Source organism: Peromyscus maniculatus, chromosome 4 (genome assembly GCF_049852395.1).
Source record: "Peromyscus maniculatus bairdii isolate BWxNUB_F1_BW_parent chromosome 4, HU_Pman_BW_mat_3.1, whole genome shotgun sequence".
In the NCBI taxonomy this organism is placed as follows: Eukaryota; Metazoa; Chordata; class Mammalia; order Rodentia; family Cricetidae; genus Peromyscus; species Peromyscus maniculatus.
In genome coordinates this window covers 103,669,853-103,697,804 of record NC_134855.1, presented here as the reverse complement: position 1 = coordinate 103,697,804, position 27,952 = coordinate 103,669,853, and the positions used below count along the sequence as shown (strand labels likewise).

The 27,952-nt window shown below is 41.1% G+C and overlaps 2 protein-coding genes across 9 annotated transcripts in view; one reads left to right on the top strand and one right to left on the bottom strand.

The window, feature by feature from the left end:
- The window catches only part of Galk2 (galactokinase 2), a 114,970-nt gene extending 93,046 nt beyond the window's left edge, over nucleotides 1-21,924 (bottom strand). Inside the window, exons 1-3 of one of the 7 annotated variants that reach the window (XM_015987592.3) lie at nucleotides 21,685-21,924; nucleotides 8,131-8,219; nucleotides 2,824-2,947 (exon numbers count right to left, since the gene is read on the bottom strand). In XM_015987592.3, coding sequence (XP_015843078.2) covers nucleotides 2,824-2,947; nucleotides 8,131-8,219; nucleotides 21,685-21,704 — 233 coding nt within the window. In that variant the 5' untranslated portion in view covers nucleotides 21,705-21,924. Of the gene's footprint in view, nucleotides 1-2,823; nucleotides 2,948-8,130; nucleotides 8,220-15,961; nucleotides 16,191-21,684 lie in introns of those variants that run through there. The other 6 variants (XM_015987594.3, XM_006994069.4, XM_076570575.1 and 3 more) reach the window with 6 other exon arrangements.
- Cops2 (COP9 signalosome subunit 2) overlaps nucleotides 21,858-27,952 on the top strand; it is a 29,895-nt gene continuing 23,800 nt past the window's right edge. For both annotated transcript variants that reach the window (XM_042276151.2, XM_042276150.2), the window contains exon 1: nucleotides 21,858-22,117. In XM_042276151.2, coding sequence (XP_042132085.2) covers nucleotides 21,944-22,117 — 174 coding nt within the window. In that variant the 5' untranslated portion in view covers nucleotides 21,858-21,943. The remainder of the gene's footprint in view (nucleotides 22,118-27,952) is intronic.

Genomic DNA, 27,952 nt, shown 5'->3' with positions numbered 1-27,952 from the left:
GCTTATAGCATTCAACTTCCCTTTCAGGACTGCTCTCGTGTATTTCCTAACCACATTAATTAAAATCTGAGTATACTATGCTAGTTTGGCGTTGTATGGTAGTAATATCAAACACCTGTGATTGCTCTCCCAGTTAATACCCCACTCAGAAGAATACGGAGAGCTCCTGGGCTGAGAAATTATTTTCTCAACTACACATTCACCTCCACCACATCCAAGTCCCACTTGAACATTGCAAATACTTCAACTAAAAGAATAAAGCAGCAAAAAAAAAAAAAAGCAAAATAGCACCAAATACATGAATCCCAATGCAGTAACATATGAAACACACACACACATGCACACAGGGTAAGATAACACCTCTAAAAAGCATTAACCCTACAGTAACAGCATCTGGTATGATTAAGATAAATGTTGGCAGAGTTTTGAGAAAATGAACACTTTTGTACTGTTTGTAGGAATGGTATTTGGCTCAACCATTTTGGAAAACGGTATGATGTTTCTTCAAAGAATTCAAAACAGAAGAAGCATATGATCCAGGAATCCTTCTGCTTGGTATCCATACCCAAGGGAAATGAAATCAGTAGAAACATCTGCTATCCCCATGTCGGGTTGCTCACAATAACTAAGATATTTAGAAACAGAATGACCATATCAAGTGTGACAACTATATCTTCTGTAATTTGAAAATCAAATACATAATATAATCATGTACTACTTAACAACAGGGATATAGTGTAAGAAATGTATCATTAGCCAATTTTGTCATTGTACAAACAATATAGAATATGAAGTACTTACACAGATGTAGGTGGTTTAGCCTACTACACACATATATATTGGGGATATTCACCACTACTAACCTACCTGACATGCTATTATACTTGTGGTGGTTTGAATGAAAATGGCCCCCGCAGTTTCATACATTTGCATGTTCAGTCCCCAGTTGATGATCTGTTTGGAAGGACTAGGAGGTGTGGCCCTGATGGAGTATGCCTTGGAGGAGGTGTGTCACTAGGGATGGCTTTGAGGTTTCAAAATTCCATGCTAGGTCCAGTCTCTCTCTCTCTCTCTCTCTCTCTCTCTCTCTCTCTCTCTCTCTCTCTCTCTCTCTCCCTCTCCCTCTCTCCCCTCCCCTCCCCCTACCACTCTCTGTGACTGCTGCCTGTGGATTAGGATGTAAAGCTTTTAGCTACTTCTCCAGCACCAGGCCTGCTTGCTTGTTCCAATGTTCCCTGCCATGATGATTATGGATTAATCCTCTGAAACTGTAAGCAAGCCCCCAGTTAAATGCTTTCTTTTATACAAGTTACCTTGGTCATGTGTCTCTCCCCAGTGACAACAGTGATTAAGACAACACTGAACACCATAGCTGACTATAACACAGTGATAGTATTTGTGTATCTGAACCTATCCAAACAGAAAAAGTTCAATAAGCATATTATAAGTGTAAACAATTGAAACTAACACACTAATACCGGAAACACAACATAAGAGGAGTATGCAGGACAGAAAGCTGTGGTGAGTGACTGAATATGAAGGCCAAGAATATAACTGCATATGACTGTGTATGTTTATAAACATACACATGAATGACATCACATTTATCTCAAAAGTTCCTTCTCTGATAAACTAACATTTCCTTACTATAACTTGTTTTATTTATCAATATTTCAATTTTTGAAACTTTTAAATTTTAATTACTCTTTTGTAGTAATTCTTTGCTCAAAATGCAAATGTTATAAACAGCAGTAGTTTTTCAGCTCCTCATATTCCCATGGGGCCATGATCCTATGCATGAGCCATCGTTGGCCAAAATACTGCTATGCAGCACCAGACTGAACAAGGAAGGCTTATGCAGAAAAGGCAAAGCTGGTTCAGCATTGGAAAATCCACCAGAGTAATCCACCAAGTGTTTTAAGATGACCGTGAAGACTGCACAGATATTTAATACAATTCAGTACACATAAAGACTTAACGTTTTAGAAAATTAAACACTTAAACTTGACAAAAGATACGTTCTATAAACATTCATTACACCTTAGACTGAGACTAAAGCTTTGAAGAAAACAGACAACACAACATAAAATCATAGAGTGTAAACCTACTAAGGGATACAGACAGGTAAGTAAGCAATGTGCAACATGGTAAGAGTCTTGGACAAGAGAATTAGACAGTGCCACAGTAACGACGAGGAACAGATAGCATACACCTGACTTTATTGAGACAGTCTCTTCAGCAGATAATCAACACTTTCTGTGCAAGAGCAAAATTATTTTCATGTTTGCCTATATTAATACTTAATAGCTGAGACAATGTCTAGTACATGACAACTCTTCAATAAATGCTTCCTTCTTACACTTATTTATTCATTCATCCTTTCATTTACTTACTATGTATGTATGAGAAAAAGGGTGGGCATGTATGTATCATGCCACAGTGTGGAAATCAGAGAACAACCTGCAGGACTCGGTTCTCTTCTGTCATGTGGGTTTCTGGAGGTCAGTGTCAGGTAAGGGCACTCAATACCCCTGAGCCATCTTGCTTGCTAGTAAAGGTTTCTTTAGTGAGTGTGCAATGAACACAACAAATAAACATTTAGTAGTGACCTGGGATGCTGATGTCAGGCAGGACATATCAATAAAGTATATGATTTAGTTGGAATCCAATATTTTCTAGAGTCTATCTGTATTCAGATATATTACTGCATGCTTACACACACAAACACACACAGAGAGAGAGAGAGAGAGAGAGAGAGAGAGAGAGAGAGAGAGAGAGAGAGAGAGAGAGAGTCCCTACCCACCAGCCATCCTAATTACTCACGGATACAAGGGATTTGTATTGGCCAGTTGGAGAGTGTGTGTTTTCACAGGTTCCACAGCTATTAGCATGTCTTGTTCCACAGCCATGGGAAGAACAGAGTATCCACAGTAATCAATGTGCTCTCCTAGACAAAAGGGAAAGCAGGTTTTATCATCGCAAGTAGATGAAATAAAAGAAGCTCAACCTAGCTGTGTGAACAGCAGTTGCTGGAGAGAACCACGGCTTCGTTGGAACTTCAGGGCTGATTGGACCTTCAGGGCTGATTGGACCTTCAGGGCTGACTGCCCAAGTAGAAACTCGATGACTAGAATCTGGAGAGTTCTAAGTCAGGTGATCTCACGCATCCTTTTTTCCCTTAGAAATCATTCGTTATGCACTGCTTCTTGTGACCTAGTATCCTTGTAGCTCTAGGTAAATCCTTCGGGACACACCAGCAGACCGCCTAACCTTCACCAACCCGAGGCCAAGCGTTTCATCAGGTAGCATCTGCCACCAGGAACTGAGAATTCCTACCTTGCTGTAACCTGCCTGCCTGATGTTTCCACCGATGTCTCTGAAAAGTGTCTTAATGTGTGGTTTCCTTTTCTGTTAATATAAAACCTCATGAGACTGTTCCATGTAAGAACATGAGGTGGAGTAAACTATATCTGTGTTCATGTGTTCCCAAGCCATGGTCACTCATAATCGGTCCCAGAACACATTCTTATCCCCTTTCAGGTAAAAGCTGTGACTCTCGCATAGACAGTTAACATACAGGAAAAATATGACCCCGGTTTAATAAAAAGTAAAATACAATGGGCAGACAGATACTCAGTTTTCTTTTTACCAAACATTTTGAGCCAACTTCAGCTAGCTATGAGTAATTCATTTTTGTTAATTTAGAGGCTCCTTTTTATCTTAAGCTTGGTTTTCCATTTTCTCATTTGTTTTGCTTTGCTTTCTTTTTTAACATAATGTTTTTATTGATTATTTGGAAATTTCACATAATGCACCTCAATCACAGTCACTTCCAGTCCTCCCGCCCCCTCTCCAAAACAAAAGAAGAAAAAAAAAAGAAAGAGAAAACAAAAAACATACCAAGTCCAATTTGTGTTGCTCATATACTCACTGGCGCATGGTCAAACTCCCAGTGGCCAGTCCCTTAAAGAAACTGAGTCCTTCCCTATGCCCAAGCCCCCAGAAGCAATCAACACTACACTACAGCATCTCTATCACAATTTTTTAAAGAGTTCTCTTCAATGGCCTTCTGTCTAGACTATTTCTCTTGTGGGGGGTGGGGGAGGGTTGCAGAGGGAGAGAGGCTGTCACAGAAACCGTCTATGTCTCTCATTCTCAACTGTGAGTCTGCAATTATCAATACCACTCACTCACTGCAAAAGAAGCTTCCTTGCCCTTTATAACCAGCAGCAGCACAGATCATGGACCTCCACATGGTTTCTGACTACAGACAGCAAGGGCCATGACATCAACATGGCTTCAGGGGACACCATGGACATCCCCACGGCCTTCAGTGGTAACATGGCCACAGAAATCAACACAGACCCCAACTGCAGCCGGAGCACAGACATCAACATAGTCTCTGGCAGCAACACAACCCACAGATATCAACTTGGCTGCAGGGGGCACCACAGACCACAGACATCTCCATGGCCTTTGGTGGTAACATAGGCTATGGACATCAACATGGCTCCTGGCCACAGTAGGGTCACAGACACCAATAAGGCTCTAAGTGGCTGCACGAACCCTGGACATCAACATGGCCTCCAGCGGCAACATGGACCACGGTGGCAACACAGACCACAGACACAACACATCCCCCAGCCACACACAGCAGGGACCACAGTCACCATCATGGCCCTCAACAGCAGCACAAGCCACGAACTTCAACATGGATTCAGGTGGCAGCATAGTCCATCAACGTCTCTTCGGTTGAAATATGGACCATGGACATCAACATGGGACCCAGCAGCAGCAGCACAGGCCACAAACATCAACATGGACTCCGGTGGTAACAGGAACCATGGACACTAACGTGGCCCGCGGTGGCAGCACAGGCCACAGACATGGACATGGACAGGGCCTCAGCCACGTTTTAATTTACAACAATCATTTTCCAAATTTATGTCATGTGACTATAAAGTATCAAGCTGATTAATATCTCAGTGTGGATAAAAAGCTGTTTATTTTCTGGTACAGACTTATATAGCTCATTGCTCCTTTGGCAGTGATAATAATCAGTGAGGAAACATGAAATCAGCAGGTGACGATTCAGCTGCACAATTCTATTTTTATTCCATATATTGCTATAGCAGAGAAGGCCTTTGCTCCTGCATTGATATTCTTTATAGAAGGGGATAATAAGGGCCTTTTATGGATTAAAATGACAGGTAGAAGAACTAATTTATCAAGTCATATTTCTATCCAATTATCAAGAGGACAGCAATCTGAGTCGAGTAGAAATACATATTTGAATACGTGGATAGGGCATCTGTTCTTCTGCAAGGCTATAGCATGGGTGGCCGCCTACTGAGAGTGAAAATGGTATCCTTTGACAAAATGTATTTAAAGGAAGAAAAACACCCACCCTGGGTGAGGGTCATGGAGGGAGCAGGAACCACCGAGGATGAAGATAAATCTATTATCAGCTCCTCAGTGTGTTAACGAAACTTACCCCTGTGCTTTAACAGAGACTGAGATTCATCTGGTCTCCAGCCATGTTTCACTAACACTGGAGTCACACCCCACACACGTCACTGACTCAGGAAATTAGAATTCTTTGTTAGGAAAACCCCACCCCACACAAGGGGAGCTTGGCTGTGCTCTGAGGACCCTGTTTCTGTGGATTCTCTAGCAGTGAGAAGCTGACGTCTTCTGCCCGCCTTTGGGGCCATTTTCCTGTTCTCTGTTCTTCTGAGGCTTGGCCACATTTTCTCCTCACCATTTTCCTCTGTGGACCTTTAGGACATTAAAGAGCTCAGAACCTGTCTGCAGCCCCCTCTCCATCCCAATCCCACGGTAACCCTGACGACATCCACATAGATGACCTAGTCCAAAGCCCAAGCCCTCCTCCTCCCCTTGACCGTCCTCCCCCATGGCCCTCCATCCAATAATTGCCTAGCTCCCGTCACCTCCAACTTTCATCAAGCTCTTATCAGCCTGAAGCTCCCCATCCTGCCTGTCTCTCTGCCCCACGCTGCCTTCTCGTCTCCATCTGTAGGCTCCTCTCCCTTCCTTCCCTTCGCCCCCCAGCACAGATGCCACCTTTCCTTGCTTCACCAGCCCTCCTGCCCATACTCTCAAAGTCTCTGTTCCATGTCATCCTCTGTGAACTCCCACTCAGCCAAGCCCTACACCTACCTCAACACCACACACCTTACACTAGCTGAGGCAGGGGAATGCAAGGCCTCTGAGCTGCTGCACAGTCCACAAGTCCGCCTTACCCCAGATCTCAGCACTTTCCAGCAAATGGGCTTTTTTTGGCCATTCAATCTCCATTCCTTCCCATTTACATTGTTTCTTCCCCTTCCTTAAAACCCCAGCCCTCCTCACAGAAGCGTCCTCAGCCCTCCACTCACAATCACACACAACTGACATCAAGGTGCATCCTTTTCTGCCTGGCCTCCCGTTGAAAGGGCTGAAGCTGCTGGTGTCCTATGCTCCAGACATCAGCCTCCCTGCCTGTGCAGGCATCCCCTCCACCAGGGACTCCCTTCCCAGTTATGGGCAATCTCTCCCTCTCCATTGATCTTCTCCCTAGCATAAACCATCCCCACTGGCCATTCTCAACTAGTCCGTGAAATTTTTAAATCCTCTATTATTTGCTTCAAAATAAAAAGCAGGGTCCGAGTTGCCAGTGGAAGGTGGCTGGCTAATAAGTGCTCTGTATTTTTCAGCTACTTGTTTCGTAAGCTTGCATTTCCCGTTATAATAGTGTTTTTGAATCCTCCATGGACCCTGGACTTTTCTCAGCTCCCCATACATTTTCTCGTGACAAGTCTTATTCATCCCAGTGGTCATGACTTACAACATCCCTGCACACATCTCCAGTTCCTCCTCGTACTGCATCCCCTTATCAAAAATTCAAGCTGCATGCATTTAGCCTAAGCATCTTTGTTCAAACAGAACTTTATGGGGGTTTGAAATGTGGAGACAAGACAAACAAGAGCACCTCTGGTTGAGCTTTTGCGAGGCTGGCACTCCCCTCAACAGCAGTCCCTGCACAGACTCCAACCCAGCCCTCAGTCCCACTGACACAGCCTGAAGGTGACACTGAGTGTCTGGGGGCTCTCGCACCTGCCATTAGACTGTGGGTTCCCAGAGCAGCTACTGCACAGCAGATAAACAGTGCATCTTCTGACTGAAAGCAAGTAAAGGACTTCCTTCTGATGAAATCGTACGCAACCATCCACGTCCCACTTGACACACGTTCTTGTTCTTGGTTTTGGTTTGGTTTGGTTTTTCGAGACAGGGCTTCAACTGGCTCTCCTGGAACTCTCTCTGTAGACCAGGCTGGCCTGGAACTCACGGAGATCCTCCTGCCTCTGCCTCCCAAGTGCTGAGATCAAAGGTGTGCACCACCACTTGACCTGTGTGTAGCAAGCTCTTGATACACTTTTCCTTGGCTTCCAAAGTACCACTTAAGATAGTCCATTTCAAGCATGAGCTTGATTTAGGGATAACTAGATTGCTGGAATTATTATTTCTGGGTGTACCTGTTAAGTTTTTTTCTTTTCATATGCAAAGGTATTAGCATGCATGCGTCCTATATTGCTATTTCTCTAATACATCTTTCCTGTTTTTCACTTTTCCTCCTCCCTATCTATCTAGCCTTTCATGCTCACACTGTAGGATGCCCTTTCTGCTCTTCTGTTGAAAGTCTCTGCCTCAAAGCAGGGTAACTATCCAAAACAGAAACATCAGACATCTGAAAAGTGAAAAACTGGAAATAACTTTATGTACAATTAAAGAAAACTGTTGAGTAAATTACAAAACACCATCTTAGTAGGTTATTACAAAGACATTAAAATAATAATTATAACCTCTTTAGAAATATAAGAAAATATTTATGATATATTAAACACAAAAGAATGAGTTGGTATATAATCTAAAATCACATCCGTCATTATACATTTATAAAGACAGATTGTACAAAAATTGCTAAAAATCTGCTACTTAACTCTAAAATATAGGAAATTACAAAGCATCTCCCTACAGAAACAAAAGCAAAATACAAATATACCCAATAAACCTGGAAAATCCAGACCACAAGAGGAGGGGGAAAAAATCAAAAGCAGAAATTCAGAATACCTATTATGTTGACTCTTCCTGGGGCTCGAACATAAAACTTGGGTGTGGAGCCAAACTTGGAGTTAAACATCTCTTTCAGCTTCAACAATCTGAAAAACAAGGGTGGACTATCTCAAGATAGCATATATCAGGAAACCCTGGCAGGCTAAGACAGTGACAGGGTGTACACAGCGTGCGTGAAGGGAGGGGTCAACCCCTGAGCACTGCAGGCAACACGCACATGCGCGCACTGCAGAACGTCGAAGATCAAAGGGATGTAGCTAATAGAAAACCCTTCCTTCCGTCATGAAGAATCTATATTTTTTTTTCAGTGATAATGAAGAACATCTTTGGGGGGGGGGTGGCAGGACAGGGTTTCTCTGCATAGCCATGGCTGTCCTGGAACTGGCTCTTAGGCCAGGCTGGCCTTGAACTCACAGAGACCTGCCTGTTTATGCCTCAGGAGTGCTGGGATCAAAGGTGTGCGCCACCACAGCCCAGCCGGAAGAACATCTTTATAGTAAAGCAGCAGCTTGAAATCAGGGTCAGCAGGGCCACAGCCTGTGAAGCCTGAACAACTTCTACCCTCTGATGGTAGCTCTTGGGCTTTAGCCACATCCCTCCAATCTCTGCCCCGGGTTGTCACAGGCATTCTCCCTTCAGGGCTGTACCTCTTCAAATTTTCCTTCTCAGATCTGCGAAGAATCAAGTCCAAATAAAGTTCCATTCTGTGGACCAAAGTAAGCCTGAGTTCCAGGAGTCACCCCCTTCAACCCAGCACAGGCATTGATAATGATAGTGGGTATCAGGGGTCACAGTTCCATTCTAGTGGAGTCTGTGATTCATTGTCAACGTTTAGCAAATATTTTTCCTGTTCTCTAAAATTGGAGAACTAAACATTCCTCTTGGGTACCATTCAGATCAAAAATTCTTATAGCAGATTTAATCACTCACCATTGTCAAATCATCCCAAATCTTTCAGTAGTCCCCATACCATACTGTTCAAGTAATAACACCAGTTACAATAAACATTAACTAGGGGCCATCATATTCAAAAGTTGAATGATTAATTGTTCTTAGAGATTAATTTGTTGCAAAAAACGGAAATCAATACACACACACACACACACAGCACGCATGCACACATGCACACACACACACACACACACACACACACACACACACACACACGCTCCAAGAGTGAAAGGAAACATAACGACAGAGAGTGGAGTTGTGCAGACATCCCCGTTGGAAGAGACTCGGGCTGGCCTCCTGGAAATCTGAAAGCAGCCAGAAATTCTGTTTCCACTGGTGTCTTTGGTGCTTGCTCTGCCTGACGCATTCTCCCATCTCTCCGAAGATGGCATCACCATTTCTCTTTTCTCACTCCTCTCTGCTTCCCCTTCGCCTCTGCGAACCTCATTTCTGCGTCTACATCCCTATGTCTCCATGACATGGTGACTCCACAAGACTCAGTAACTCCAGTTACTGTCTCATACATTCATATCCTTTGGTCCAAATTCTCAAAGTCAATATGTTTGGAAGAGTTTAAATCCTGTATACATCCTGTTCCCACTGTTTGGTACAAATAAGGTCACTTATTTTGTTATGTGTGATCACTCAAGTCCATTCATTAAATAGCTGCTCTGGATTACAACAGAGACCTCGTCAGGAATCATTTACTCTCTGGAGCAGAGCAGGCACTGGGTTTGGGGGTTTGGCTCAGTATGTGAAAGGACCTGGGGCTATTCTCCAGAATGGAAAAAACAAAAACTAAAAATAAAAAAAAGTAAGCATTAACTGGACCATAAGATGCAGGTAGACAAGATGACTCCTTGAATCTGATTCTCTCTACACATCTTCTAGAACAAGAACAGATAAAATTTCACAAAAATGGGGCTGGAGAGATGGCTCAGAGGTTAAGAGCACTGCTTGCTCTTCCAAAGGTCCTGAGTTCAATTCCCAGCAACCACATGGTGGCTCACGACCATCTGTAATGAGACCTGGCGCCCTCTTCTGGCCTGCAGGGATACATGCAGGCAGAATACTGTATACCATAATAAATAAATAAATAAATCTTAAAAAAAAAACTTCACAAAAAGTAGTTTTCTCTGTAAGTAGAGAACACAGAATATCAAACTTTACCTATAACTTAAGTAGAAAGGGGGAGAAAACAGTAAGTGAGGGAGGGAGGAAGGAAGGGAGGAAAAGGAGAGACAAGAGAGGATGGGATGGGAGATGATGGTTAGTTTTTTGTCAACTGACATAAGCCAGAGTCACCTGGGAAAGTGGAGTGGAGCAAGCACACTACACTAAGGTTTATCACTAAAATCACCCAATGAAACACTAAGTAGCTACTGTCTTCATTGTCTCTAATGAAACCCATGACCAAGTGATTACATAATTAGTAATAATAACAAAAATAAATTTTTAAAAGTACCCTGCATGAGTGGATAGAACTACTCCCAGAAGTCACAGGTTTATTGAGTAAAAATTCCATTGCCAGGAGCAGGCTATCTCCCTAGGAGTTGGTGGTCGTGGAGGCCCCTGAGACTTCCAAACAACACAGGCTTCTATAACTACTATTTGTTCGCCACCAAAACTGCAGGGTAAGACCCTATTGCTGAAGACATTGTATGCCCTTGTGCAGGGCATAGAAAAAAAATTAAGACAGAAGTGGCCTGAAAACTTGCTCCTTGTTGATTAGCTTTCATGTGCCAGCACCGGTAGGTGCTAATGCAAAGAAGCTGCTGGGAAAGAATTGTGGTTAACAGTCTTACCCAGCTGTGGACCCTGTAGACAACAATACTGACCAACCAGGGAAGATGTGCATACTAGTGCTATAGTGGGAAGAGGGTGGGAATAGGAAGGCTCAAGAAAGGGTAACAGAGGGAAGATTAATATGATCAAAATACATTATGTAGATGTATGAAAATGTCATAAAGAAAACCATTATTTGGGGCTGGAGAGATGGCTCAGAGATTAAGAGCACTGACTGATCTTCCAGACGTCCTGAGTTCAATTCCCAACCACCACATAGTGTCTCACAACCATCTATAATAAGATCTGGTGCCCCCTTCTGGCCTGCAGGCAGAACACTGTATACATAATAAATAAAATAAATCTTTAAAAAAAACTCATTATTTATCATTGATGTATGCTAATAAAAAACACTTTTTTATTAGCATACATCATCTTTAACTTTAAGTTAAAAAAAGTATTCACCAGAAACATTAAACTTCATATTTGATGGCAAAATATCAGAAGTATTCTCATTAAAGCTTTTCCAAGGCTGGAAGGATGGCTCAGCAATTAAAAGCACTTCCAGAGGATCCAGGTTCAATTCCCAGCACCCACATGGCAGTCACAACCATCTGTAACTCCAGTTCAGGGGGTCCTCTTCTGACCTCCACAAGCACCAGGCATGTACATGGTGCACATGCAAAAATGCAGGCCAAACATTTATACACGTAAAATAAATATCTTTTAAAGCTTTTCCATTAGCCGGGTGGTGGTAGCATACACCTTTAATCCCAGCACTTGGGAGGCAGAGGCAGGTGGATCTTTGTGAGTATGAGGCAAGCCTGATCTACAGAGTGAGTTTCAGGACAGCCAGGGCTGTTACACAGAGAAACCTTGTCTCAAAAAAAAAAAAAAAAAAAAAAGGAAGGAAGGATGGAATTTTAGGTTTCAAATCATAGTCTTCTAAATATTCTCCATCTTCAGTATTACAAAGTCAGGGCCACCAAATCAGCTGAGATGAGAAAACAAGAAACCGGAAAATCTGCTCACAGGGCATCATCATAGCACAGCATTATTTGTAAGAGCCAAATGTCAAAGTCATCCCAATGTCTGCTAAGTGGTAAGCAAAATACACTCTGTCCATGTGATAGAACACATATTGATACATGCTACAGCATGGCTGAAAGAACACTGGGAGAAAAGAACCAGCTGAGTGTGGTAGCACACGCCTTTGATCCCAGCATTCAAGAGACAAAGAAAGGAGGATCTCAGTGAGTTGGAGGCCAGCCTGGTCTACACAGCAAGTTCCCAGACAGCCAGGACTGCACAGACAGACCCTGTCTCAAAAAAAGAAAGGAAGGAAGGAAGGAAGGAAGGAAGGAAGGAAGGAAGGAAGGAAGGAAGGAAGGAAGGAAGGAAGGAAGGAAGAACAAAAAGAGGCACAGAAAGAGAGGTGAAAAACACGTCTTATGATAGCACTTATGTGGGATGTCCAAAATGAACAAATCTGAAAGGAAAAAGGAAAGAAAAAATAGATGAGTAGTTGCTTAAGAAGGGAAAGGTGAAATACAAGGGGTGATATGTATGTTTGCGTGAAGAAAATCTCAGTTTAATTGTGGTGATGGTTGCACAACACTGTGAATCCACTTCGTTGCTAACTTGTTAAAGTGTGTGGTGTGTGGTGTGTGGTGTGTGTGTGTGTGTGTGTGTGTGTGTGTGTGTGTGTGTGTGTGTGTGTGTGTGTTTTCAAGGGCACATGAATGCCATGGCACACCTGAAGGTCAGAAGACACTTTTCAGGAGTCAGTTCTCTTCTTCCACACTGATGAGCTCTTGGTACCGGTTTCAGGCGGTCACGCTCACACAGAAACACTTTTATTCGTTAAACCAGTTCATTGGTTTAAAATGAGTGGATTATATAGTATTCGAAATCAGTAAAGTTATTACAAGAAATAATAACCTAACAGTTTTTATTCATTTGTTTTAGGGTTACTTTAAGCAAGGTCCCATGTGGCCCAGACTGTTCTCTCACTCACTAGCGAAGGATGACCTCGAATTTCCGATTCTCCTGTCTCTAACTCTGATATGCCACCATAGGGGTTCATACAGTTCTGGGAGTCAAACCCAAGGTTTCATGAATGAGGCTAGCACTCCATAGCTGAGCTGCCTCCCCAGATTTTGTTTTTGTTTTGGGGGATGTGGTGGTTTGAATGAGAATGGCTCCCATAGGCTCATGTTTGAACACTTGATCCCCAGATAGTAGAACTGTTCAGGAAGGATTAGGAGGTGTGGCCTTGTTGGAGATGTGCCACTCCCAGTGAGCTCCCTCTGCCTAGTGCTTGTGGACCAAGGTGTAAGCTCTCAGCCACTGTTCCAGTGCCTGCCTGCCTGCCTGCCTGCCACCATGCTCTCCACTATGATGGCCATGGACTCATCCTCTGAAATGGTAAGCCCCAAAATAAGCTTTACTTCAATAATTTCACTGGACCATGGTGTCTCTTCACAGCAATAGAAAAGTTACTAAAACAGGCCACAGGGTCTCATTTGGTCCAGGGTGGCTTTCAATTTGTGGTGACCCTTCCCTTCTACCTCTCCCTCCCGTTTCTGGGATTATAGGCATGCATCATCATGCCTTGCCAGCCTAACAATTTAAAACTTAATCCTAAAGAAAAGAGATATCTCTGCAAAGAAAGCTAGAAGTGAAACGAAGTTTGACAATATAGACAAAAAGCATGAGTCAAATGAAAATAGAATGTACTGAGCTCTCTTATTTCTCCCTGAGTTTTTTAATGATGAAAATCAAATGCGGGGGCTTGGGCATGGTAGGGAAGTGTGCTACCACCAAGCTACAACTCCAGACTTCTCAAATTTGCTTTTTATAGCAAGAGAATAAAAAGCCAGGTGATGGTGGTGCACACCTTTAATCCTTTAATCCCAGCACTTGGGAGGCAGAGGCAGGTAGATCTCAGTAAGTTCAAGGCCAGCCTGGTCTACAGAGAGAGTTCCAGGACAGCCAGAGCTACACAGAGAGAAAGCCTGTCTTGAAAAACCAAAAAGAAAACAGAGAGAGAGAGAGAGAGAGAGAGAGAGAGAGAGAGAGAGAGAGAGAGAGGAGAGAGAGAAATTATTTTATTAAAACATATAATGTAGTTGCCCAATGTCTTTACTCAGAGGATCTGGTTTCCTGTGAAATTGAAGGTATCTTGAACAAAGATCAGGAGTTGCACAAGAATCCAGGTTTACCTGAAGGTACCAATGAATTGCACCATGTGACCACTTAGATTTGCAGATTACACTATCTAGACTTAATAAATGTTATCCTTTCTAAAATAGTATGCTTCAAAATATTCCTGCAAAACACTGCATAAAGCCCATAACAGTGTACATAAGTACAAAATGAAACAATAGTTGGGCATAATGGTGTACTTGAGGTACAGGAAGACAGATCAAGAGTTCATTGTCATCCTCAGCTACACAGAGACACCACCTCAAAATAAATGACAATGAATTGGGAAATAAGAAACAGCAAGCAGAGCTTACATGACCACTATGACCTCACTTGTGGCTAACGCTGTTGTGGGATATTTGTACACTGTGACGATATATTTGCTGTGATTCATGTAATAAAAACCTGAACAGCCCATAGCTATGTAAAGTTATTGGCATGACTTCCAGGCAGAGAGAGAGGAAAAAGGAGATGAATCTAGGTGTGAGAAAGACTTGAAAAGACAGAGAGGAAACAGGAGGTTCAAGATGGAAGAGAGGTAATGCCACGTGATAGAGCATTGATTAATATGGGTTAATTTAAGTTATAAAAGCTAGTTGGGAACAAGTCCAAACTATAGGCCGAGCTTTTGTAATTAATAAGAAGTCTCTGTGTCATTATTTGGGAGCTGGCTGGTGGGACAGAAAAAGACTCGATATATAACACAGATTAAGTAACATTACATATCTCTTGCATAAATAAATACTGTAAAAAAAATAGTGAAAAGCGTGAAAAAAACACTAAAGGAATTGAGTCAGCGATTCTTTTAGCAATGGACCTGTGCTTCCTAGCAACATCCTCACTGGAGGGCAGTGATCTTTATTATTAAAATCATTTAAAATAGGCTGGGCATGGTGGCACACATGTTTAGTACTAGGCAGAGGCAGGCACATCTTTCTAAGTTAGAAACCAGACTGGTGTACATATCGTGTTCAAGGCCAGCCAGAACTACATAGGGAAACCCTGGCTCAAAAAAAAAAAAATCGCATTTGAAGTTTATTTGTAGACATGTTTTGTACAAGACTACACACAGAGGGCTGGGTTTCTTTTCAGGAATTCTTCAGGAGTCGTCATCTGAAGCACATCTCTCACAATGTGTGCTCCTTTACTCAATGTGTAAGACAACCACACCATAAAACGACCTCCGAGAATCTTAAAACCATTCAGTGGCTGTTACATAGTTTGGAAGTAGTCCAAACTATGGAGTCTCTAGAGTACGGTATGTTTTACCCTGGTTAACTAAGGATACGTTGTTGCTGACTAGTCCAGGAATGAGCATTTTCAAGCCATAGAAAAGCACTATCTTATCAACCAAAACAGAATAGAGAGGAGGGAGGAGTTAAATTCCAAGGCAGTGGACCTCAGAAAAGCCCTTGGGCTAACAGAACAGCAAGTGAGAGAAGTCTGTGAAATTTCAGCCATAGAAACCAGAACAAAGTATTTCTACAGAGGATCTGTAATTAAAAAGATCCTCTACTAGACACTGAAAAGAACTGTAATCCTGTAGCTAGGAACCGGCAACAAATTAGTTCGTTGATGAGAGTTCGGAGATTCTCGGATGTGTCAAAGATGCAAGGACTCAAAAATGACTGTTGAGGACAGATACTTGGAAAAGCAGTGTCATGTGATTGACTAAGATAACGAGCAGTTCGAGGTAGGTTTGGGCATTTTTACTCAATCCTTCGGCAAGAAAGGGCAAAAGCCTCCGTGTGAAGCAACGCACACAACCCCTGGCAGCGTTTAGAATCCTAAGGGTTCTGTCTGCCTCCACTGACAAAAAACAAAAAAAAAAAAAAAAAACGGTGACTCAAAAGAAGCTGCCAAAAGCCAAGAGCGCCGTGCGCACCTCTCCAGCCCGGGGATCCCAGGCCACGCCTCTGCCCCACCTGGGATGTTCTGCCACCTGGACTCGTCGCGTGGTGGGTTCCTCCGCAGCCATATTTTGCTAGATCCCTCTGCAGTTTCCAGAAGTGCAGCACAGCTGAGGATCACAGGATAAAGGCAGCAGGAGTGGCTTTCTTCCGGGATCTCAGCGGAAATCCTGCAGGTCTGCACAAGTGGCCCCCTTCCAGACCGTCCCGCCCCCAGCTCCTCCTCCCCAGCTCCAGGCACAGTGTCAAGTGCAGCCACCACCTCGCCTTTGGCTCACAGGGGCGACGCAGGAATGAGTGACCGGATTTTTCTGTGCCCTGCCTGATGTGGCTGAGTACAGCGTCAGAACCTGGAGACCGGCATACACCTTGGTCTTCTGATCTCTCTCAGGCTTTTTTTATTTTTTAAGTTAGGGTTTTTCTTCCTTAATGTCCAGCAAATACATCCCAAAGACCATGACATGTTCACCTATTGCTTATTTAAATTTATTTCCAAAGTAGGCAACATAAAATTAGATGTAAATATCTTTGCATTTACTTCCAGAATGCAAGCACAGGTAGGCCTTCACAGAACACCACTAATAGGAGAAGGAACCCTTCGTATCGGTTAAGTCTCAAAGAAACCTGGGACAAGTCTCACTCGGTACCCATGGCTCCTCCCAGCACTTCTCAACCCGCCCACACCCTAAACTCTCCAGCCCAGGGGCTGGGATTCCTTCCCTAGCCTCTGATCCCTATATAAACTCAGCCATTTTGGCTACGTGCCCTCTTGGTCACTGGGCACCCAGATGCTCTCTTTGCTCCCTCTGTCTTCTCTTCCTCTCTCGCTTCCCGTCACCTACCCCCGTGGCCATGTTCAGTCCAGATGCCTCTGGCTGTTTTCTCCCTCAAATCTACAATGAACCTTCTCAACCCACACCTAGGAGCAGTCATGTCCTCATGTTTTCATTCAGTATCCAGCTCACCCCTCATTTTTCTGTTGCCTAGGGAACTCCCAGAGACCCTATCACAAGCATACCAACTCCACATTTACCCCATTACTGTTCTGAACTGTAAAAAGCTGCCCTGCATATTTATTCTCATGAATTTATTGTCTGTCTAATTGCTGCCTCACCATCTCTACCAATTGCATGTACGCAACTTGAGGGCAGGAGCGGCGTCCTCAGCACTTGGCACAGTGCCTGGCAGATTGGTTTTCAATACAACAGGATTAATGGCTGAGAGGTAAAGCTACACATCTAAGGTCACGTTGCTCGTGGGTACTGCATGACTTTTCTGTTGCTGTTGATAAAAAATGCCCTGACCAAAAACAGTACAGGGAAGGAAAGGTTTATTTGGCTTATAATTGCACAGGGAAGTCAAGGCTGTAACAGAAAGCATTATGTCTGCAGTCACATGCAGAGAGAATAAATGCATGAGTCCTTGGATTGTTGGCTTTCAGCTAGCTCTTCCCTGTCTAAAATGTATGCAAAATGTCTCTTGACTCTTTCTAATGAGAGGGACATTAGGTTTAGAACAATGTACTAATGAAGACTCTGCAGGCCATAGAACAACTTATGGATGTCAGTTCTTTCCTTGCACCTGTGAGTCCCAGCAATTGAACTCAGGTCATCAAGCTTGGCAGCAGGCATCTGTCCCAGGAAGATAGCTTACCAGCTGGCTCTTATATACTTCTCTTAAACTAATCAGCAATCGGTGTCCTAAAGTGTAGCAAAGCTTTCTTCGACACAGCACAAAAAAGTAAAAAGAATCCTCAGCATGCAAGAGTAATAAGATAAACAACCTTGTAAAAAAAAATTGAAGAGGTTTTTCACCAAATAAATGCATGGAATCCTTCCAACTTAGGCCTGGAAGGATGTCTCCTACAAAGAAGGGTGGTGACAAGAGGGGACACGCCATCAACGAGAAGGTGACCTGAGAATACAGGGACAAATACATCCATAGAGTGGGTTTCAAGAAAGAAACCCAGGAATTTCCCATGAAGGAGAAGGGAACTCCAAACGTGTGCATTGATGCCAGTTTCAATAAAGCTATTAGGACCAGAGGAATAAGAAATGTTCCATATCATATCCATATCCATTTGTCCAGAAAGTGTAATGAGGATGAGTAACTTTGGTAACTTACATCATTGTTGTCACATTCAAAACTTTATGGACAGTCAATGTACTTGAAAAATTAACTGCTAAATGTTAAATATAGTTACAGAACTGAGACACACACACAAAGCATCTGCCTTAAGGAAGTGCAAATCAAAGCCAATAAAATGCTCAATGCTCTTAACGGAGAAGCTAAAATTGAAATAGGCTAGCTCATACTAAATGGTGGCAAGATAGACAACTAGGACTCTCATCCATTGCCACTAGATAAGCTAAATGCTAAAACTATCCAGGAAAACAGTTTGAGAGTTTCTTACAAAGTTGAATGTACACCTCTGGTATGACCCAACCATCATATGTACATTTATTTGTGTCCACTGCTTCACAACTTCATTTCCACAAATTTGGTAATATGTAACAATACATACTTATTGTCTCACACTTTCTGTCACTCAAAAGTCAGGATATGCCTTAGATGGCTCTTCTATTTTAAAGAGGCTCAACACCTGCGCTTCTTGAAGAAACCACAGGACACAATGTCTGCTGCCAGGACAGACTTGATCTAGTTTAATGTAATAATGTCCATATAATTGTCTATCAACTTCTCTCCATCATTTTGATTAAGAGCAAGTCATAAGCCACACCCAAAGGGCAAAGAATTATTAAATAGCATGGATGACAGGCCATCTTGGAATCAGTCTATCACATTATTCAGGAGAAATGAAATATGCTCACATAACAACCTGCACACAAAAGTTCATAGCCATTTTATTTATACTAACCATGAGTTGAAAAACCTCACATATCCATTAGCAGGGAGATAATTATGGGATATCCAAAACAGAATACACAGCAATAAATCCAAACAACCAACTGATGCAAGCAACAACATGGATAAAAAAAAAGTCAGATAAATAAGAATGCATCGTGTTTATTTCAATTTACATATAAAGTTGATGAAACTGTAAACTCATCTACAATGTCAAATAATAGATCACTGGTGGCCTAAGAAAAACATAAGAGGAAGAAGATAAGATCATCCGAAAAGAATTTCAGAAAGAAATCTATAAAGAAACATCTTTAGTTTAATAAGCTCATTAAGTTATTATAATAATCATTTCACAGGTATAAATATTTGGCAAAATTTATCAAATTGTTTGATAAGTTAAGTTTATGCAGCTTAACTTACCATAACACAGTTAATTATACCTCAATAAATGATGTTTTAAAAATATTTGGGGACCAGTGAGATGGTCAGTGGATAAAGGATCTTGCCTCAAAAGCCTGACCACCAGAGTTCAGTCCTGGAAACATGTAAGGGTGGGAGCAGACAACAGATAGCAAGGTTACCCTTTGACCCCACACAAATGCCCCATACAAACATAGCAAACACATTCATATGCATATACATCATACATAAGCACAAAATTAACTACACAGAGAAAAGTCTCTGTGATTAAGAGCACATGCTGCTCTTGGAGAGGACCTGAGTTTGGGTTCCAGTGTCCATGTCAAGAGGCACCTGTAACTTCACCTCTGACATCTGCACACACTCATGTGCAGACATACACATAATTTAAAATAATAAAAAACTAAATCCTTAATAATAAAATAAAATAAAAATATTTTAAAATACTTTTACAATATAACATCTACTTTAGACATGAGCAACCTGTTAAAAAAATTATCAATTATTTACTACTACTGAACAAAATTGATCTCTAATAATTGTTCTTATCAAGACTGGGTTTAATAAACTTGGGTGTCACCAAAGAAATACAAGGCTCAAATTTTAGTTGCCATTTTCTTTGTGTTTCTAGGTACCAGATTACTCAAGCCTTTTCTCATTATATGAGTAAGGCATTACTATTAAAAAATGCAAATTATGCAGATAAATTCACTGTAAATCAGCATGCCATACTGGCACGGTAAATAATCACAGCCCTACCATTTTGTATTTAAAAATTATGCATGAATAAAACAATTAACTACCTTGTGATTTGGAAAAAGTATAGCATGGGTAGAGTGATTTATTGTGCTACATTCTGACAGTAGTGAGTGTTATTAATTACTATGCTAATCAGAAGTACCTAAGCCTGACCTGTCACAATAAACTGGGATGTACAGTCAGTCATCACACTTATTGGAAAGCTTTGCTTTGTTTTAAAATTACATGTACAGATTCGTACAGTATTTTTGGAATGGTTTTGTTTCTAAGATGGTATCATTAAAGGTCATTCCAAAACTAAACCTTTATACTCAGTAGAGGAATTTTGAACAAAGACTGAAAATTAAATGCTTTCAGAGGATTATCAGTCTACTTTGTAATGATTATGCTATGTTTGAATAAGAGAATGTTCTCAATTTTAGGAAATGCACATAGCTGTACAAAAGAGTAATGTGTTGTTTTATATGCATCTTTCAGTTGACCCAGGAAATACACAACATTAAGGCCAATAGTTGGTATATTTTTGTCCACAATCCTATCTTTTGAAATGTATTTTAAATTTGAAATTTCTCATAATATAATATTGAGAGGAAAAGGATATTAGTAAAACTATGTGGTTACAGGTAAGGTGATATTATTGTTTAAAAAAAAAACTATGACCAAAAAGATGTTACTTTGAATGACTACTTTTTTAAACTATCTGAAATTCCCTCTTGTAATATTTTCCTAAGAAACAAATAAGTGTCAGGCAAGAGGGGTAGCTTACCAATAGAGCATTTACCTAACACTCACAAGGCTGTTTTCTCCTCAGTTCAAAAAGTACAAGGGGGGAGGCAATGTTAATGATATTCAAAGCAAAATTGTTTGAAGACTTATTTTTTGTAACATTTTGTACATATAACAATAAACCTTGTTCGAAGTATTTTAACATAGAAAACACATACATTGTCATGCCTGACTATTTCTCCATGTATCTTCTTACAAGGTTTTCGGAACCAAGTTGTTCCTGGCCTAGAAACAAAAACAAAATGATCCTGTTCCCCAATGGATTCAGATAAAAACTGGTAATATCAGGAGCAACTCCGGAAGTCACTGGAGCACACACAGCCAAGCTGGGTCTTTAAGGATTCAACAGGATGGTGTGAGTGTTAAGGCTGATCTGTGCTCAACATCATCTGTACCAGATGAAGATAGAAAGTTTTTTACCTCTGGAGATTTGGGCATGTTTAACTGACCTGTATAGATACACAATTTGGCCGAAATCCGAAGATTATAACTATTATTTATAGCTATACAGCATTTGTGAAATGAAGTGTACAGAATTTGGAAGGTTACGCCAAAAAAAAAAAAAAAAAAAAAAAAACAGGGTTTGCCTTAGTTTAACTTTTTTCTTCATTCTGAACTCTAATGGTTTTGTACAACGCATTTGTTTAAAACCTGTCATCAACTGCTACTTCAATTTGATCCGCTTGTGATTCGTTAAATAATTAAATAACTGAATAATGCATACCTAAATTGGGATAGCCACAGACCTTTTTTTTTTTTCTTTGCCAACTACAAATATAACATTACGTGAAAACTGTGTTGCTGTAAATATACCCACCGCAAGGTCTGGATTAAAAACACATAGAAAACAATGACAAAGGCACGCTACCTGTCATATAGGACGGGCATATTTCATTAGAAAGAACTGTTCCAGAGTCCCAGGCAAGGAAAGAGACAGTTCCCTCACCTAGGACGCTGGACTCTGTTAGAAGGTTTCCGAAACCCCTCAAATAGGACCCGAAGCGCCCGATTTCCCAGAGGCTACGCTTAGTTGCTAAGACACCAACTGTCGCGCCGGAAAAGCGAGCTGTGCGCTCCCTTTGGACGCCGTAGTAAATCGTCTCAAGGTCGAGCTCTTTGGTTCCGGGATGCGCATATCTTCTCTAGGAGAGACCGGAAGGCGAGGAGAACCGGGAGTGACGCTTCTGGGCCGCAGAGGACTGTGGGAGGAGGCTGTCTCTAGTTTCTCCTCCCCCCCTCCGGCCAAGATGTCTGACATGGAGGATGATTTCATGTGCGATGATGAGGAGGACTACGACCTGGTGAGGCGCAGGGAGCGGGCTCGGGGCTGCAAGTGGGGTGTGGCGACGGGGCCGAGACCGAGCAGCTGCGGCTTCCCCCCGGGGCGCGCCGGCCCCGTTCCGCCCTGCACGGTGACGGGGTTCCCTCCTCGCCGGGCGCCGCGGGCCTGTCGGGCCTGGGAAGAGAGGGAGGGGGGCGGCGGTCCGCCTAGGCCGCGGGGTCCGGAGATAGCACGGGAGGCCGGCCGCGGCCGGTGCTCGGTGCCTCCATGCCCGCCGCCGAGCCACCAGAGCCCGGCGCTGAGGTCCGGGCCCCCACGGGTCCGCCTTTTCTTCACACTAGACCTGAGTCGGTGCCAGATGCTAGGAGAGCGAAAACTAAGGGGGTCCATCCTGCTCCCAGACCTGACTGCGAAACTCGGGAGTCTCCCGAAAACAGCTTAGGAGTCTCGTCCAGGGTCAGTTTGGGTCCCAGAGCAAGAATAGGAGCGGGGGAAAGAAGTTAAACTGCTTGTTCGGTTTTCCAAAAAAATCTGACAAGCTGAGAATGAAGGGTTTGCTTTTTGTTTGGTTGGGCTGGGGAGAGGTAAGGGTTAAGGGAATTGGAACCAATGGCTTTTTTCCTGGATTTAAGAAATTTCCCAGCATCAGTGTTTGAATCATCAACAGCAAAGAAGTAAACAAACTTGCCTAGTTTGATGACTTCTTTTTAATTTAAGGTTTAATTTGTGAATGAGTCTACAGGTTTTTAAACTAGACCCTTGTTTTACGTTGATAGTCAAAAAAAAAAAGGCACACCTGTGGGAGAACTAAGAAAAAATGCTCTTGATCCCCATATTATTATCAATTTTGTTTCTTAATTGAGAAGCGTTTTGTTTGGTTCTTAGGAATTACGGTGATGTTGCATTTTGGTAAAGTTGTGGAGTAGATGCTTTGAGAAGTTTGGTTCATCTTTTAAGTACCACATTCTCAAAGCCTGAATATCTTGGCTTTGAGTTACTGTGTGACTTCTTTGTGTGGGTGAATCCGTAAATCATTTCCAAGTTTTTTTTTTTATTTTTGCATTTTACAGAAAGGCATATTTTGCAAAAGGAAAAGTGAAATGCTGGAGAGTCATAGTAGATGTTTTAGTAATTGTTTAAATGTAGCATTTTGTTGTATTAGTTTTTTCACACACAAGGCAGTTGTAAGCAGATCCCCACAGTTCATTAATACATTACTTGTGATAACTAAACTTTTCTCTCTTGTTTGTATTTCTATTACAGGTAGTTTTTAAATTGTCAAATGTTTCTTTTGAATGTTTGTAATTTTAGTGTGTAGTGGTTTTTCTTTTTAAATCTTTTTACTTATCTCCTTTCCTGATAATAGTCTGTTAAATACATGAATTTTTAAATGAGTGAATATTAGCACTAGGATTAACTTGAAAAAAAAACATAGGAATGAAGATGAGACTCTTACAAAATACTGTATTAGACTTTACTAGTTTGTGGAAGTTTTCTTGTTTTGTTTTGAGACAGGGTCTCACAATTTAGCCATGGCTTGCTTGGCACTCTGCTTCCCAGGTGTTGGAAGTAAAGGCATACATGCATCACACCACCTGGCTTTGGAAGTTTTTTAATTAGACATACAGTGTGTGTACTTGGCGGTTTCCCAGCATTTCAAAGCCTACGACATGTATACCATATAATAAAGTTGAATATGGAATTGTTTTTAACTTAAAAAAAAAAACCTTAACAGAATTAAGATTTTACACTATTGCAAAATTAAATGAAATTTTGATTTTTTTTTCTTCCTCAAGCATTGTGTAAAATAGCTCTTCTCATACAGATACCATTCTAGATTCCCAGTCATATGTCAAGTAGTGGAAACTGTTATACTCCTTTTACTAACAGTTAAAATTTCTGTAGCATGACATCTTTCAGGTAATTTATTTTCATTTGCTAGTCAGTATCCTTTAATCATTATGTGTTTAAAAGGATAAGAATGGCTGCCATTTCATAGCTAGTAGAGATGTTTTTCTCTTATTTGAGTAATTATTTTGCCTGGATCTTTTTCTGTTTCTTTTTATAGAAAGTCTACAGGATTGACATGCTCTCTTAAGAAGTTTCTCTCTACCTCTTTTTACTTTTTGAGACAAGGTCTCACTAGTTTGCCCAGGCTGGCCCTGAACTTCTCGACAATAGTGAGGGCGGCAGGCCCGCAGCACCAGGCCAGGCTAGAGTTGTTGTGGTTTAATATGTTTGTTAGAAGACTGATTATCTCTTCATTTTCTTTCTTAAGTGGGGATGGAGATATAGCTCACTTGCAAGACTGCTGCCTTCACATTTCAAAAGCTCTGCGTTTGATTTTTAGCACCACAATTACTAGATGTGGTAGCACACTTCTGTCATCCTATCTCACTTGGGTGGTAGAGAGAGGCAGAAGGATCAGAGGCTCAAAGCCATTCTTGGCTAGCTACATACTGAATTGGAGGCTGGGCTTCACTACATGATTCTGTTTGAATTAACTAATTAATTAAAATGTTTGTAGGCAGATTTTTCTTTGGGCCACCAGCTCACAAATAACAACAAGGAGACTTATTATTAATTATGGAAGTTTGGTCTTTAGCTTAGGCTCATTTCAACTAACTAATAAATTAACCCATATTTTTATTAATCTATGTTCTATCATGTGGCTTTTACCTCTATCCCATTTTGTGTGTCTAACTCATTCAAGTCTGGCTGGCATCTCTCACATGCCTAGATTCATCTAGAGTTTCCTCCATCTGCCTGGAAGTCCCACCTATCTCTCCTGCTTAGCTATTGGCTGCATAGCTTTTTATTACACCAATCACAGAAATACATCTTTATGCAGTGTACAAATATCCCACAACAAATGACAATAGTACTATGAGTATTTCTGACCACAGTGATACTCAGCATATCATTAGCTGTTGTCCACTGATTTTTAATGCCCTAAAACATCTTTTGTATTTGCACCTTTTGTATTTGAAGATTAAGAATATGTCTCCATACTATTTTTACTTAATGTTTATGAGTGTTTTACCTGTGTGTGAGTGCATGCCTGTGTACTGAGTACCCGCCTGGTGTCCATGGAGGTCAGAAGAGGGTATCAGATGCCTTGGAACTAGAGTTCCAGATGTTTGTGAGCCACCATGTGGGTGCTGGAAACCAAATGTGGATCCTCTGCAAGATCAGCAAGTGCTCTTAACCATTGAATTATCTCTTCAGTCCCCTTCTATACTGTTTTTATTCAAAATGGTAAATAATTATTTATGTCCAATATTTAGAAGAACAGATTGTTAAAGAATAAATGTAGAAGTTCAATACACTTGGTCTCTTATTTTTGCAGTCTTTTTTATTTTGATTATAGGCAAAAGTAGACATTTTCTAAGCAGTATTAACCCATGTCGTGTTGGTTGTAGAGGTAAGAGATACTAGCAAAAACCTTTTAGTCCAGTGCTATTCATTAAGTCAGCAATTGATATAGTTGTATAATTAGGTACTTTAGTTATTGTGCCATAAAGCTACTTAGTGCTTCTAATATTTCTTGCTTGCTTAAATTTTTATTTGTGTACATAAGTGTGCCATGATGCACATGTGGATTTCAAAGGACAACTTGGGGAAGTTGATTCTCTCCTACATGTGGGTCCCGGGATGGAACTCAGGTCATCAGGAAGCAGCAAGCCAGCCTTACCCACTGATCCATTTAATAGTTCTAGAAATAATTTAAGCAAACTGACTTTATTTCCAAACTTATTTTTTAAAATTCTCTTCTATAGTCAGGATATTTATATTTGAGCATAATTATTTAAGGGAATTACATGGAAAGTACTGTCTATAAAATAGTTTCACCAAGCTGTGGGCCTGATGTTTTCTTGGTCTAACTCATAGTTGGCATTAGTGAGTGAGTAGTTATTGGTATGTTGTTTCTAGTTTTAATATATTTTAAAACCCCCAGATTTTGCTGTTTGTGTCTGTCTGGGTTGGGGATGAGATTTAGCTACAGAATATCCAACAGAATCTCTTGCCATGGATACACTTGCGAGCACAGATATAAACTTGCACTCTCTCTTCAGGTCCTCATCTGCCCTGGTCTCATTACACCTTCATAAGCAACCAAGTTAAACATCTGTGTCTCCTTCATTTATTTAATCAGGATATAGTTTATTATTCTTAGTTTATCTGAGAGATGCAAAAAACTTACTCTTTTAAAAATATTTTTACGAGCATATTTTGTGTGTGTGTGTGTGTGTGTGTGTGCATGTGTGCATACGCATGTGTGCACACTGTACTATGTGGAGGTCAGCAGACAACTTGTTGGAGCTTGTTCTCTCCCAATCTGTGGGTTTAAAGCTAAAATTCCAGTTTTCAAACTTGTCAGCAAGTAACTTTACCCCCCAGCCCTTTTGCTGGTTCACTGCTCTTTTTACATCTCCAAAGATCATATGTAGGTACTATATTTTGTTTGACTGGTTCTCTATTGATAACAATTTGACCTGTTTTCAGTCTGCAATATTATAAACAATGTGTAACTTAAAAAAAGAAAAATGGAGCTAGAAAGATGGCTCAGATGTTAAGAATACTGGTTGCTCTTGTAGAAGACCCAAGTTCGGTTCCCAGCACCCACGTGGTGGCTTATGACTGTAACTCCATTCTAGGGGGATCCAATATCTTTTTCTGGCCTCTGCAGCACCAGACATGCATGTGGTGCACATACATACATACATGCAAACACTCCTATACATAAAGTAAGTCTTTTTGAAAACTATATTGACAGTTAAGGTAAACTGTTAAACTGGGTAATGCTGTCTTAGGTTAAAAGCAGTTCATTAAAACCAAAAACACTTAACTCCAATAAAAGTAGTTTCCTTCAGAAGTGTTACTATATAATCCACATCAGTATTGTTGGACACTGCCTCTTAAAGCTACAGTCAGAGAATAATACTGATTTAGAATAAAAGTTTTTGTGGATTTTCAAAAGGCCTATTAGTTTATTGGTATACTTTGTATTAATGAATTTCAGAGTTTTAAACAAGAATAACTAAAAAAGCAATTGACAGCTCTCCCGTGGTAATGATAAAATTAAATCCACTAATTTATGAATTAAATCATTAGTAATAAGCATATATAAATACACTTAGTTTGTAATAAAACATTTTTTAAAATGTACCATGGTAAGTTTGTTTGTAAACTATGAGCATCCAAAATGAATTTGTACTTGTGTGTTATGTCCCTTATCAATGCCTGGGCTTTAGGGAGAACTGGAAGCCTCCTACGAGGATCCTCAAACTTAGTAGACAGTGGGACAATAATGTCCTTAAATCCAAAGAACACATTTGAGGATGAGAACCGGATCCTAGATCATGTGGTTTTTATGTCTCTCCTTGAAAATTTCATCTGAAAAATGAAAGTTTGGGATGAGTAAAAGATGGTTCCTATTTACAACATAGATTACAATTACAAATTAGTACACGTTAACTTGAGTGAGGTTTTTTTTTTTCTTTTCTTTTTTTTTTAAGTTTGGATAGTTGAAACACAAATGGCTAACTAGGATTTGTATTATATCTGGCACTTAAGAATAATAGTCCATTCCACTCTACCTCCCAGTGTCCTTTGCCTCTGGTGCAGATGGCTAGAAGTGGGCAAGTCTCAGAAAGCATTCTGTTGATGGCTGTGTTTTCCTACTGTGTTTTCCTTAGGACCTGTATTGATGACATGAATGTGTAAATAAACCATATAATGGGCCTTGTTCAGAGGGGCTACATTTTGCCTTTTAGTCAGAAATTAACCCTGACTGGTATGTGCTGTTAATTTAGATTGTTAGCTCAGTCTTCAGTTAAACATTTAATGAGTA